Source organism: Trichoderma breve, chromosome 5 (genome assembly GCF_028502605.1).
Source record: "Trichoderma breve strain T069 chromosome 5, whole genome shotgun sequence".
NCBI classification, from domain to species: Eukaryota; Fungi; Ascomycota; class Sordariomycetes; order Hypocreales; family Hypocreaceae; genus Trichoderma; species Trichoderma breve.
In genome coordinates this window covers 1,511,956-1,525,483 of record NC_079236.1, presented here as the reverse complement: position 1 = coordinate 1,525,483, position 13,528 = coordinate 1,511,956, and the positions used below count along the sequence as shown (strand labels likewise).

The following is a 13,528-nucleotide window of genomic DNA, read 5'->3' as shown; positions in this document are numbered from 1 at the left end:
GCTTTGAACTTTCCTTCACGCATCTGCATAGTTTCTTCCATACAATGCTGTGCTTCTTTGTTCCATGGCCGGTTCTCAGTCCCGCCTCCGACGGGGGGCCGTGAGCGGAATTCCGCATTTTTGTGGGGCCGTGTCGGGACAAGCTGAACCGTGTCTACAAGCCCCCCCGAGCTCTCGAAGCTTGCCTTGCTTCTCCTCCCTCACTTCCGCACTCGTCCTCTTTCGTTATTCCGCAGATCTCCCATATTACCGCTCGCCATGATCTCGTCCCGTAGAAAATCGTGTGCCGCATGTGTGGCTGGCAAGCGGAGATGCGACCTGGACCTGCCGACGTGTGGTCGTTGCCGCAGGGCGAGGAAGGACTGCGTCTATCCCTGGATGGCAATTGGAAGCGCGGAACAACTAGGACTGAACTCGCCGCCTACGAGTATGAGAGCGGATCCGAGTATAACGCAGGATCTGAGTCACATCTGGCAATCTGGTGGTGGAAGCAACAGCAGCAGCAGCAGTGGGAGCAGCAGCAGCGGGAGCAGTCATGGCGGTGCATACTTGTCTCCGGGCCCTTCGTCAGCGGTACCCCCACCGTTGGTGCCTTGTTTGCTGTCCTCATTAGACCAATACATGTCTCAGGACCAGGACCAGGCCGTCTTGTCATTGGGCCGTTATTCGGGGCCGATAGAGCCCACCCCCTTTGGCCGGGAGTTCTCCACCCCCGAGTTCTTTTACTTTGACAATGCCAACACTGCTGTGACGACTGGCCAGATATTCCAGTCGCGGACAGAGTGGGCGGCTAGCCGGTTTGCGATCCAGCCGCAAATCCTGGCCATGACGGGCCAGAACTGCTTCATCCACCACACGCAGGTGTCGGCATCGGAGGTGCTGCAGGAGGCCCTCGCCGCAAGCGCGTTGCACTGCATGAGGAACACGGCCAATGCAGCGCTCGTGCGAGGCGAGATTGCCAAGCGAGTCGCCCGTCTCATTGGCTCCATCCGCCATGCGATTACTTCCGCATCCGAAATCGCCGTCGGAGCTGAGCTCGACCTGCTGCCGGTATTACAGGCCTTTGTCGTCTACCAGTGCATTCGGTTCTTCGCGAGAGACGACTTCGAAGAGCGAATGCGTGCGGAGCGAGACGAAGCCATTGTTCAGGCGCTGCTGTCGGCCTTGTACCCGCGACTTCGGTCGTTCTCCAAGACCATGGACAGCTGGGCTTCCTGGATCTACTACGAAAGCATGCGCCGCACCATTCTGACCGTGGAGATCCTTTCCGGCACGTATACCTTCCTGAAGCAAGGCTGGGACCAGGCCGAGGCGCGCACGCTGCAGCTCAAGTTTACGGCGCAGGTTGCGCTCTGGGAGGCCAAGACGGCTGTGGAGTGGGAGGCCATGTGGGAGCGGGGGCCGAGGCTGCAGGTGACGGTTCGCACGTTCATCCTGGACACTCGGGACGCACTGCCGGAGGATATGGATGATTTAGGGATGGTGATTTGGGGGTTTCATCATGGACTTGACGAGATGGAGAATTGGATGGGTAAGAGGAGGCCTGTGATGGTGAGATGGGGGCTGCGGTCTGAGGACTGAGAGATGAGAGATATGATGATGCCTCTTTTGCTTATATATTTCTTTGTTTATCGTTTCTTTTCTTTTTCACTTGTTTGTGGAAGGCGTATTGAGCGTAAAGGAGAGTTGTTGAAAGCCTAACAGTCGCTGGGGGTTGACGAATGATTTACACGACAACTCAACTTATTACTTGTTATAGATACTTTGACAACTAATTTTTCCGTATATTGTATTGAATTTCACGATGGGCGATTCATCTTACTCCAATATTAGAAAGTAATTTTATAGATGTGCCAGCTGATACAATCAATCATATGGCATCTGACTGACCATGATGGTCTTCTTGGAGTTTTGCTGTCTATTGCAAAATGACTAAGCGTGGTTTAACCTTTTGGTGTGCACGTGGGACTGACAGGCGCGGGGCTACAGCTACTGCACAGTGACGAATGATCTTCACTGGAGGCGTTGAAGTTTTCTCTCTTTATGTCTCATTTGCATTGAGTTTTTATTTTGATGATTGACTTGTTGGTAAATTCAGTGTAATGCAATTCAATAAAATATAGATATTCATCATTGGTCGCTTATCAAAGCTTCTTGATAGTGAAAAGTAAAGATTTAATCTCGCTCCAGGTTAAGTAAAAGCACTCCATGGATACGTACAACACAGTATAATCGCAGCCCCTCCTCCAGAAATCTGCCCGCATCCATCACCAGCCATTCATTTTCCCCGTCCAGCTACTCTTTTTTATGCGCAAATCACACCATAACTTGGAGCCCAGTCCACTTTGCTCTGCTCTGCTAGTGCGACCCCGGAGCAATCTCTCCACCCCCCGTCCGAGAAATCAAAAGCGGCAAAAGCGGCGGGCAGGCTGAACTTGAAACTCCTCCTCGATCTTGTGCGAGGCTGCCAAACCGACGAAACTCTGGGGAGGCTGTTGTTTTGCGGCTTTCCACGTCCTCGCCCTCGCCCTCGTCTAGCCAGCTCTCCGGCTTTCGCTGCGGCTTGCTTCTGCCCGCCATCCAACATCTGCTTCAAATAACTAAACGGCGCAAAAACGATCATCATGGCGGACACGGCAAAGACGTCGTCGCAACGCCCGCAGCTCACCAGCAGCATGCGGAGCAGCTCGTACCTCAGCGACCACCAGCAGTATCGCCCGCCGCAGCACCGCATCCCCGAGGCCCATCACGGCATCGACACCGTCGTCGAGGACTCGTCGCCGTCCAAGTCGCCCAAGCTGCCCTTCAATGGCGTGCCGTCGCCCGAGCACCCGCCCATCATCGTCGACAGCGGCGTCTCGCACAGCTACTCGCATCCCAACTGCGCGCCGCCTGCTGGCCGCCGCTCGGACAGACTCATCGCCACGCTGTTCTACAAGGGATCCGACCGCAATGCGCCGCCCAGGAGCTCTTCCGGGGGCCTCAGCCGGTCGCGATCCCCCGCCAAGTCCGGGCTGGCCGACAGCACCGAGTCTCTGCCTCCCAACATGGCGCCGACGACCAGCATGGACGAGTTCCCTCTTGAGCCTCCCACGCAGGAGTCGGAGCAGCTTGACCACCTCTACGGCTCCTACGTCTCGCCGCTGTGCATCACGTCCTTCCTCCACCTCATGTCGACGTTCCCCCTGCCTGACGGCGCCGAGGAGCCGCACTCGTCGCATCGCTGTCTGGATAACCAGGAGAGCCCCCGGGTCGTTGAACTGACGCTGACGCCCGCTCCGTCGCCCAGCTACCTCAGCCTGGACGATCTGCGGAAACACGAGCTGATTTACAGATTTGAGCAGGAGTGGAATGTCGACGTGGCCCTGCAGAGGGATGTCCTGTGGAGGAAGCACCCCAGACTGGTTGTCTTTGACATGGACAGCACCCTCATCACACAGGAGGTCATTGACCTGCTGGCTGAGACCATCAAGGACCCGCCGGATCTTGCTGAGCGTGTGGCTGGAATTACGCACCGCGCCATGATGGGTGAGCTCAACTTTGAGTCATCGTTCCGCGAGAGAGTCGCGCTTCTCAAGGGCCTACCGGCAACCCTCTTTGAGGATCTTCGGCCTGTTCTCGACGTCACCAACGGCGTGCGGGATCTGCTCAAGGCGCTGAAACGCCTCGGCGTCAAGACGGCTGTTCTATCCGGAGGCTTTCTGCCGCTGACGGGATGGTTGGCCAAGGAGCTCGGCATCGACCATGCGCACGCCAACGAAGTGGTCATCGAAGACGGTAAGCTCACGGGCGAAGTCAAGGGCATCATTGTCGGAAAGGAGCGCAAGCGCGATCTCCTCGTTGAAATTGCGCAAAAGGAGGGCATCGATTTGTCCCAGGTCATTGCCGTTGGAGACGGCGCCAACGACCTCCTGATGATGGAAAAGGCCGGCCTGGGCGTGGCGTGGAATGCGAAGCCGACGGTGCAGATGGAGGCTGGGGCGCGATTGAACGGACAGAGCATGCTGGACTTGCTCTACCTGTTTGGATTCACGGGCGAGGAGGTAGATATGCTGATTTCTTAGCCATGGGTTGGTGTTTCGTAGGAGTGAGGTATAAGGGAGGTGTTTGGATCTGATAGGGAAGAATCAGAACATTGGCGTCGAAAGGGCTAGAAATTTATGAGGGGTTGCCTGTTTGACAGGCTTGTTATGATAGGAAATATTCTCTCAATGATTGAGAAAGGGCTGCAATGATAGGGGCCATGATGTATTTTGGCTTGACACTTCTGTTCCATTTGAGTGATGTCGATTTGGCAAAGGTGATGAGACGACTGCAGCTTGAAACCGTTCAATTACTTAGTGATGGTTTACTACCTCTTCCCCAATGCCTCACTTTTGAAGGTGTATGCAAAAATAATCTTCATTTTTTCTTCTCCTTCTTTTTCTGTCTCATCATCGTTTTGTTTTAAAAACCATGACACATCCCCCTCCACACCCATATGTCTACACAGGCGAACACGCCTCATTTAAATACAAGAATGCCCGCTTCTACCATTTCCATCATTGCTCACAGTTTCCATGTGCGCATTCCACCATTTAAGGGTATCCCTCCTTGCCCCACTTGTTGAACTTGTCGTGGTACTCCTTGGGAGCGGTGACGTTGGGGATGATGACAACGTTGAGGGCGCTGGGAGCATCACGGGGAGCAGCGTTGGGGTCACCGCCGGGGTGGTACTGGTACTTGCCCTTGCCCTCGCCTTCCCAGGCCATGCTGGCGACGTTGACAGGAGACTCAGAGGTGGCGTGGGTGGGAGATCGGCCTGCAATGGAAACATTAGTATATAGTACTTGGCGATTCTCATATGGTACTTGGTGCAAGCGGCCGCTGCTGTAAAGAAACAGAGGCAGGGCCCAATGTCGAGGATGGCCGAGTTGCATTGCATCATGTCCAGCAAGGAGTTGCATGTCTGGGTCGCATACCGAAGTAGAAGCCGGCACCGCCCAGAGCGGCAACCATAACTCCACCGAGGATCTATAAACACCCCAAAACAAAACCATTAGCCATCGAAAACCTTCAAGGGAGCGGCGCGGGACACGACGGAGCTGCGAGACGAAGAGCTTCGCCTTTTCCAATATGACGCACATAAATCTCGGGGTTGCGCTTGGACTCGGACTGGAGCTCCGCCTTGGAGGCGGTATCCACGGACATGCGACGGACAGTCGTGGAGAAGAAGCGGCGGGTGATCATGGAGGCCATTTTGACGGGACGAATTGGCGTAGGTTTGGTTGATAGGGGAGGTTTGTTTCTTTGGAGGTCGAGAAATGGGCCAAAAGCTTGCTTGGAATAGTGGTGCTAAAGCTGGGGTCGTATGATGATTTCAACCCGAGATTCCGAGGCTGCCATTGGCCAATGCCGAAGGTGGGATGATGCACGTGAGAAGTCACATGGTCTGCAAGCTTGGTTGTTGCGATGGCTCAGCTTAGGTAACCATGAGCTCACTGGTGTTCCAGGCCAGGCATGAAAAAATGCAGCGTGTTGGGCATTGATCGCCGTCACATCACAGCGCGCTAGGCCGCCTGATGGCTGCTGGGCAATTTCCACAGGCCAATGACGAGCGTGGCGGGAATTGTGCATGTGAATGCTTGAATGCTACTGAATACTGTGCCTGGGGAATTGGGATACGAAGACATTTCTCAGGGTTTGTCAGCAGCTAGATACCTAACTTGTCTTCCTTGTCTCGTATGTACAGGTAAGACGGCATGTACCTTGTTTTTAGCTCCACGTGAAGCTCAACTGTGAGCTGCAATTCATCTCATGCAAGCCCCAGCTTCTCGACCTCCGGGCTGCAGGTCACTCACTTCAAGCACTGGTGGTGTGCTCCGTGCGTGACGGCATGTACCCGTTGCGTGCCGCTCAGGTACCGACTACGCCGGCTAGACTTGAAAGATTCGAAGCAGCCCTGTAATTTCCACCATCTGCAGGCTAACCTGTAAGTACTCAATACGACACGCTCGGACGGCCGCTACCGCTGCCGGCCTCAACCTCCAAATTGCGCAGAGACAAACGCACCAATGGCCAGCCCCTTTTGCCCTGCCAGGGAAAAAGGAGGGTCTGGGCGCATGCCTGCAGCCTCGTTAACAGGCGTCGAAAAGTGGACGAACGGCAGAGAGACTCGCGACTGAGGAAAAAGGAATTCGCATGTTTAACTCGCTGCTTCTCTCTCTCTCTTTCTTTCCTCCGCTTTTGCCGGAGCGGGCATCCTTCCGGCCTGTCCATCAACCCTCCGAAACTGCCTTTGTCACCATTTTTTCTTTTCTTTTCCCATCTTGAAGCATCCCCGCTTCCGACGCTCCCTCTAACCGACTGTACCTAGTTTTTTCGATTCGTTTACGCTCTCTCTCCCTTGTCTTTTTTTTAAACACAGCCTTTCATTTTACGCTCCTTTGATTGATACGCCCATTTGGAATCTCGCGATCCGATCCCCAACTCGACGACTTCTTGCGCGACACTTCTTACAAAGCGGCCACCCGAATTACCATTTTCCCACACAGCCATTTTCCCATCGCGCGGAACCACCCATCTTATTTCGTCCCCCCTGCGTGTTTCCGGTAGCCGCAAATTTGTCAAACCTCGAGTCGATCTGTCATACGCTGTTCGCCACGGTCTTCTTTTTTCGCAGTGAGATTTTGGCGGAACACTCGGATCTCGTGCTCTCTGAAGGGGCCTTGAATAAGAAAAAAAAAAAAACTTCGACGGAAAAAAAAGAAAAGATTGAGAGAACGGGCTATGTTATAGCACAACTCAGGGAATTTGCACATACGGAACCATCACGATGGCGTCCCAAGACGAGCCCGTTTCGCCGACTGGCAATGTCCCGACTTTCTCACATCCCGCATCTTCGACTCCAGATGGACATCGCCCTGGGAGCGTTGTATCCTCCCACATGACCGACATCGCCAGCGAGGATGAGGCCGACGGTAACGCTTCAACTTCGGCACCCAAGACGCATCAAACAAGGGAATCAGGATCGGTGATTCGACCAGAGACGGCCATGACCGCGGCTTCGTCCAAAATATGGGGAGGCGCCAGGAAGAACTTGGGCGTCGGCAAGAGAGGAAGCGGCACCAGCACAACCAGTTCCGCGCTGGGAACGTCGCCGAGCCTGACATCACGTAGCCACGTTCAAGGGCTCACGTCAAACGCCTTTTTCCACCCCATGAGCTCGCAAAAGCTGCAGGCCCAGAGAGCCGGAGCCGCACGACCTCTCGCGACGACCCAGCCACCACCAGCTGCGCCCCAGCCACAGTTTGGAGACCTGCCCGACAACGCAACGGATATCGATGGCAGTGTGATCCACGACTTTGCACCTTCACCAGTGGCCCAGCATGGCCCGCCGCAGTTCCAGCACGTCATGTATAGCGAAGAGCAGAGGCACCTGCCCTCCCGCGGCACCGACTTTACCGAGCACGACACATTCGATCAGGCTACGGAAGCCACCAGCCCTACCGGTCACTATGCTGGAGGGAGCATGTCCGAGAGCGTTCGACCGCTGCGCAAGGCCTCGGTTCCGGAGAAGGCCCACCCACATCTTGACCTGAGCGGAACCACGAGCCTGAGAGATTTGAGGAATTTCCCCAGCCCAATGCTCAAAACCCCCCGGTCGTTTGGGTCAACTTTCCTCCCCGGGATGAGTGACCGTGATCAGGCCCAGAGTGCTGAGGATCGAAACGCGCCTGGTGTGGAAAAACTCGCCTCCACTGCGTCGTCACCACGACTAAACCCTATTGATTCCCAACTACGACCCAAGACCGAGAGCACCGCAGTACAGCACAAGTACAGCAAAGAACGCAACTATGAGTACTTTGAGGGCAATACCATGTTCTTCTTCGGAGGCCGATGGCAAAACACTAGGCAGCGGCCTATCAACGTTGCTACTGGAGTCTTCATCGTTATCCCTTGCGTTCTGTTCTTCGTCTTCGAGGCGCCGTGGCTTTGGCACAACATTTCTCCCGCCATCCCCATCATCTTTGCATACCTTGCCTACCTTTGCTTCTCCTCTTTCCTCCATGCTTCCATTTCGGACCCCGGAGTAAGTAGCACCTTTTAGCTTTGGCCCTTTTCCTCGACGCAACGGGACGTGCCCAGCATGCTAACTGATACCAGATCCTTCCCCGAAATCTTCACCAGTTCCCACCTCTTGGGCCGCATGAAGATCCCCTTCGTGTCGACCCCCCCACAAACGACTGGACACTGATAAAGTCAGCGGAGCCGACGGCGGCCGCCATGGAGTTCCCCGTCAAGCACTGCCGGACGTGCAACATCTGGCGACCCCCTCGTGCTCACCACTGCCGTCTATGTGACAACTGCGTCGAGACGCACGACCACCACTGCGTGTGGCTCAACAACTGCGTTGGCAAACGCAACTACCGATACTTTTTCACCTTTGTCTCATCTGCCACCATCCTCTCCCTCTACTTGATCGGCGCAAGCCTTGCACAACTCATTGTTTACATGAACCAAAAAAACATTTCCTTTTCCAAATCCATCGACCACTTCCGTGTTTCTCTGGCCTTGGTCATCCTGGGAGTCTTTGCCTTTCTCTACCCCGCCGCGCTCATGGGATATCACATCTTCTTGATGGCCCGTGGCGAAACGACGAGAGAATTCATGAACTCTCACAAGTTCACCAAGAGCGAACGATATCGTCCATTTGACCAAGCAAGCTTCTGGAGGAACATCCTGGCCGTTCTCTGCCGACCCCGCACGCCCTCTTATTACCAGTTCAAGAAGCGCTATGAGAACGGCGATCAACGATTTGGTCTTCACCGGGACCAACGTCCAGTGCTTGATTCTCGAGGCCTCGAGATGGACGCTGTCAAGCCCCCTTCCCAAGGTGGCTTCCAAGGCCCTGTCACCCTCCGGGGTTCAAGCCAGGGTGAACCGTGATGTTAATGACCTCAGTATATCGCGTGCTTTCAATTTCTTGACATTTTTTTTCTCATTTTCATTTTTACCTTTTCTTCGTTTTTATTTTTCACAACCATCAATGATGATGCCTTTTTTTTCTTTTGATTTACTCGCACTCGAATAATTCACGAAGGAAACATACGATTAGAATGGACATACATGGAGCAGTGTACGATTCTTGCAACGTGTTGGAAGTGTATGTGTTTCTAATTATGCCCCTTGTGGGCGGTACATTTACCTATTTTTGTACTTTCACTTGATGTTTCTTCTTTTCTTCATCCAATCTTCTTTTTTTTATCATTTCTTTTTCTTGATTGGAGAGGCGTGGTGGCTTCACAGCGATGGGCAAACGAAGTGTAGACTCGGATCATGAACTAAAGTTAAAGCATGCTGGACTTTGCGGAGAACACAAGGATCGTCTAGACAAGAAGCAAGTTTTTTTCAATTCTATCATTTTTGCATTGACCTTGATATGGCTGGCATTTTCTTCTTCTTTTGACTGCTATTTTGCACATGTATCAAATCAAATTAGAGAGTGAAATGTTATGTAATTGTGTCAACTATGACTTGCCTACTATGATGATTTCGGCATTTACCAGCAGCATCCCAAGAAATGAATGAGCCTTTTTACAGTGCCTCGATTTATAACAGCAGCCCCGGTCCGGCCACAGATGATGCTCGCCGTGACCCACGTGGAGTTGCAAATGGCGATAACGTCAGCCGCACATGCTTAGCGGCTGTTGCATTTCCAACCCGGCTAGTGAGATAAGGGGCTGATAAGAGAAATTTTTCGAATCGCAGCGCCTTGCTGATGGGCCAGCACCAGACCCTTTTCAGCTTCTTGTCTTATCCCCGTATTCTTTCTTTTTTCCTTCGACCAACATCGCCTTTTCTCTTTCTTTTGCCTCCCCAGACTTTGCTAGAGAACAGCCCTTCTTGCGTCCTGCGGCTGAGACCTTTTTGTTCTGGGGAATCTCCTTGTTTTGACTTTTGTTTCTCCCCCTTTAATTCTCACAGGCAGGACGCTCCAAAACCTCAGCAATGCCTCACCCGGTTTCGCCGCCGCTCGTGGTGTCGAAAGAAGCCCCTCCCCCGCCATCGCAGGAGGATATCGCGGCCTTCATCAACACCATCTTCAACGCTCAGACGTCCGCTGCGTCCATCGATGCCTGCTATGCTCTTTGCGATGTCCTCCTCAACTCGGTCGGATCTTCCGGCCTGACCACATACGGCATCCTCACCGAGGTCAAGAAGGCGGCTGCTGATAAGAAGAGCGGGCTCCGCCGAGAGAGCAGCCAGAACCTGTTGGGTGCCATCTTCGAGCGGTTCCCTCCGCGCGAGGCCCTGAGCGAGGTTGTGCTCCTGATTCAGGATGCCAGCACTGTCACCGTTGCCCTGGATGCCCTGTCGGACAAGGGCTCTGTTGTCCGCGAGGCTGCCCAATATGGTCTTGATGCGCTGTTCGCCAACCTCAGTGCTGAGGCCCTGGTTGTTGGACTGCTGCCCGTCTTGACCCAGTATCTCTCCAAGAAGACGGGCAAGTGGCAGGGTACCGTGGGTGCCTACCTGTTGCTGCAGAAGATGGCCGACAAGTCGCAGATGGTTGTTGGCTCTACCAAGGAGGAGGCTGCTGATAAGGATGTGCTTCGCGAGGCCATGGGAGCCAAGCTCGCTGGCTTGATTCCTCTCGTTGAGGGTGGCATGCACGACTTGAAGACCGAGGTGGAGAAGCAGGCTGTCAAGACGATGAACTCTCTTACGACTCTTCTGTCCAACGATGACGTTACCCCTCGAATTCCCCTGCTCGTCGACACTATGCAGCATCCTTCTCCCCAGACCCTCCAAAAGGCCATCCACGCCCTGTCAATGACTACATTCGTGGCTGTTGTCACATCCCCTGTGCTGGCGCTGTTGACGCCTTTCCTCGAGAGATCTCTCAACACTCCCACCACCTCGCAGGAGGTTCTCAGACAGACAGTCGTCATTGTTGAGAACTTGACCAAGCTTGTCCATGATCCTATCGAGGCCAGAGCCTTCCTTCCCAAGCTGTTACCTGGTGTCAAGGGTGTCTGCGACCGTGCCTCTCTCCCTGAGGTTCGAGAGCTCGCCGAAAGAGCTCTTGCAACCATGCAGAAGGCCATGGGTAACGACAAGGACATTATTGCCAAAACCACCGTCGAAGACGTTGCCAAGGTCCTCGACGCAGAGGTGCAGAAGCACAACGCACTCGTGCTGCAGGCCGATATATACCAGCTCGCTAGGGCCTACATCTCTGAGATGGTTGCCACTGATGTCAACTATCGCCATATTGCTCGAATCTCTGCCAGGATTGCACCCTACCTCAAGAGCCTGCTGCAGAGCCCTGACGCTCCTCAGCAGGTGGCTGATGCCGTCCAGCAATTTTATTTGGAAGAGGACCAGCGCCGATATGGTGTCCCTGAGAAGGAAGACGACGGCGAGATCGAGATTGTCAACGCCGACTTCTCTCTTGCTTACGGTGGTATGCTGCTGCTTTCTCACACCAACCTGCGACTTCTCAAGGGTCACAGATATGGTCTCTGTGGTCGCAACGGTGCTGGCAAGTCCACTCTCATGAAGGCCATCGCTGGTGGCAAGCTGGAGGGTTTCCCTCCCCAGGACGTCCTGCGTACCTACTATGTCGAGCACAACCAGGGCGAAGACGCCGACATCAGCATTCTTGAGTTCGTCTCCAAGGATCCTGAGATCGGTCCCCAGGGAACTGCGCACATTTCCGAGGTTTTGGAAGAGTTTGGTTTCACCTCTGGACCCGAGGGCCGTCAGTCCCAAAAGGTCGGCTCTCTCTCTGGTGGTTGGAAGATGAAGCTCGCCTTGGCCCGAGCCATGTTGAAGGGTGCCGATGTCCTCCTGTTGGACGAACCTACTAACCACTTGGATGTTACCAACATTGCTTGGCTGGAGAACTACCTCAAGTCGCACCCCGACATCACCAGTTTGATTGTGTCTCACGACTCTGGCTTCTTGGACAACGTCACCACCGACATTTACCACTATGAGCCCAACAAGAAGCTCGCATGCTACAAGGGTAACCTTGCGGCATTCGTCCAGCTTCGCCCCGAGGCCAAGAGCTACTACACTCTGTCGGCGTCCAACGTCCAGTTCAAGTTCCCTCCTCCTGGTATTCTCACTGGTATCAAGTCGCAGACCCGTGCCATCATTCGCATGAGCAACGTCTCTTACACCTACCCCAAGGCTACCAAGCCATCCCTTTCAGACGTCTCTTGCTCTCTCTCGCTCTCCTCGCGTGTCGCTATTATCGGACCTAACGGTGCTGGCAAGTCTACTTTGATCAAGCTGCTTACCGGTGAGACCATTCCCACTGTTGGCAAGGTTGAGAAGCACCCCAACCTGCGTATCGGCTACATTAAGCAGCATGCTTTGGAGCACGTCGAGATGCACTTGGAGAAGACTCCCAACCAGTATCTGCAGTGGCGATACCAGCATGGTGATGACCGTGAGGTCCACATGAAGCAGACCCGTGCCTTGTCCGATCAGGATCGTGAACAGATGGACAAGTTTGTCGATCTCCAGGATGGCAAACCTGCTAAGCAAATCGAGTCGCTTGTTGGTCGTCAAAAGTACAAGAAGACGTTCCAATATGAAGTGTAAGTGATAGACAAAGAAAGTCAAACTCAAATCTAGATTCGTTGAAACTAACTCTTTGATTTAGTAAATGGCGTGCCACTCTCCCCAAGTACAACACCATGATTTCACGTGAGACTCTGCTTGAGCTGGGCTTCGATAAGCTTGTTCAAGAGTTTGATGATCACGAGGCGTCTCGTGAGGGTCTTGGATACCGTGAACTCCAGCCATCTGTCATCTCGAAGCACTTTGAAGATCTTGGCCTGGATCCTGAGATCGCCAACCACAACGAAATTGGTTCGTTGTCTGGCGGTCAGAAGGTCAAGGTCGTCATTGCCGGTGCCATGTGGAACAACCCGCATTTGTTGGTTCTTGATGAGCCTACTAACTTCTTGGACCGAGACTCTCTTGGAGGTTTGGCCGTGGCCATCCGAGAGTTCAAGGGAGGTGTTATCCTCATTTCTCACAACGAAGAGTTCGTCGGCGCTCTCTGCTCTGAGCAGTGGCTCGTCAACGACGGACGAGTTGCCCAGCGCGGCAACGCCGCCGTTGACCTCGGCCGCTTCGAGGACAGCCGTCCTGGAAGCGGCGTTACGAGCACTGCGGCCAGCTCCGTCGTCAGCAGCGCCGTCAACTCTGGCGTCGAGGATAACGGCGAGCTCAAGTTCAAGGCTCGCAAGAAGAAGAAGATGACCAAGAAGGAGCTCAAGGATCGGGAAGTTCGTCGTCGCCTGCGACACATTGAGTGGCTTAACAGCCCCAAGGGAACTCCTCACCCTCCCGACACTGATGACGAAGAGTAAATTATGAGAGGCACCTTATGATGAAGCCGCTCGAGATGAGAAAAGTTTTGCTTTTTTTTTCTTTCTTACTATTGAAGATTATTATTTAGAGAGACGCAGATTGCCAGCTTTTGGGTTTGGGTTTTTAAAGTTTTGGCATGAATCTATGTGTTATA

General features: G+C 53.7%; 5 protein-coding genes across 5 annotated transcripts; 4 read left to right on the top strand and 1 right to left on the bottom strand.

Annotated features, from left to right (window-relative positions):
* Window positions 1-311: 311 nt before the first annotated feature.
* Window positions 312-1,581, top strand: T069G_08168 (uncharacterized protein; the record flags this gene model as incomplete). Its single annotated transcript, XM_056175378.1, has 2 exons — window positions 312-566; window positions 631-1,581. The coding sequence occupies 2 exons, from the start codon at window positions 312-314 to the stop codon at window positions 1,579-1,581; spliced, it is 1,206 nt and encodes a 401-aa protein (XP_056026327.1).
* Window positions 1,582-2,624: 1,043 nt separating this feature from the next.
* Window positions 2,625-4,064, top strand: T069G_08167 (haloacid dehalogenase-like hydrolase domain-containing protein; the record flags this gene model as incomplete). The annotated part of the gene is made up of 1 exon (XM_056175377.1): window positions 2,625-4,064. One exon carries the CDS (start codon window positions 2,625-2,627, stop codon window positions 4,062-4,064), a length of 1,440 nt encoding a protein of 479 aa, XP_056026326.1.
* Window positions 4,065-4,577: 513 nt separating this feature from the next.
* T069G_08166 (uncharacterized protein) lies at window positions 4,578-5,238 on the bottom strand (the record flags this gene model as incomplete). The annotated part of the gene is made up of 3 exons (XM_056175376.1): window positions 4,578-4,801; window positions 4,962-5,013; window positions 5,125-5,238. The coding sequence occupies 3 exons, from the start codon at window positions 5,236-5,238 to the stop codon at window positions 4,578-4,580; spliced, it is 390 nt and encodes a 129-aa protein (XP_056026325.1).
* Window positions 5,239-6,814: 1,576 nt separating this feature from the next.
* T069G_08165 (DHHC palmitoyltransferase domain-containing protein) lies at window positions 6,815-8,928 on the top strand (the record flags this gene model as incomplete). Its single annotated transcript, XM_056175375.1, has 3 exons — window positions 6,815-6,959; window positions 7,026-8,071; window positions 8,146-8,928. 3 exons carry the CDS (start codon window positions 6,815-6,817, stop codon window positions 8,926-8,928), a joined length of 1,974 nt encoding a protein of 657 aa, XP_056026324.1.
* Window positions 8,929-9,990: 1,062 nt separating this feature from the next.
* On the top strand, window positions 9,991-13,373 carry T069G_08164 (ABC transporter domain-containing protein; the record flags this gene model as incomplete). The annotated part of the gene is made up of 2 exons (XM_056175374.1): window positions 9,991-12,593; window positions 12,659-13,373. The coding sequence occupies 2 exons, from the start codon at window positions 9,991-9,993 to the stop codon at window positions 13,371-13,373; spliced, it is 3,318 nt and encodes a 1,105-aa protein (XP_056026323.1).
* Between the last annotated feature and the right edge of the window lie 155 nt (window positions 13,374-13,528).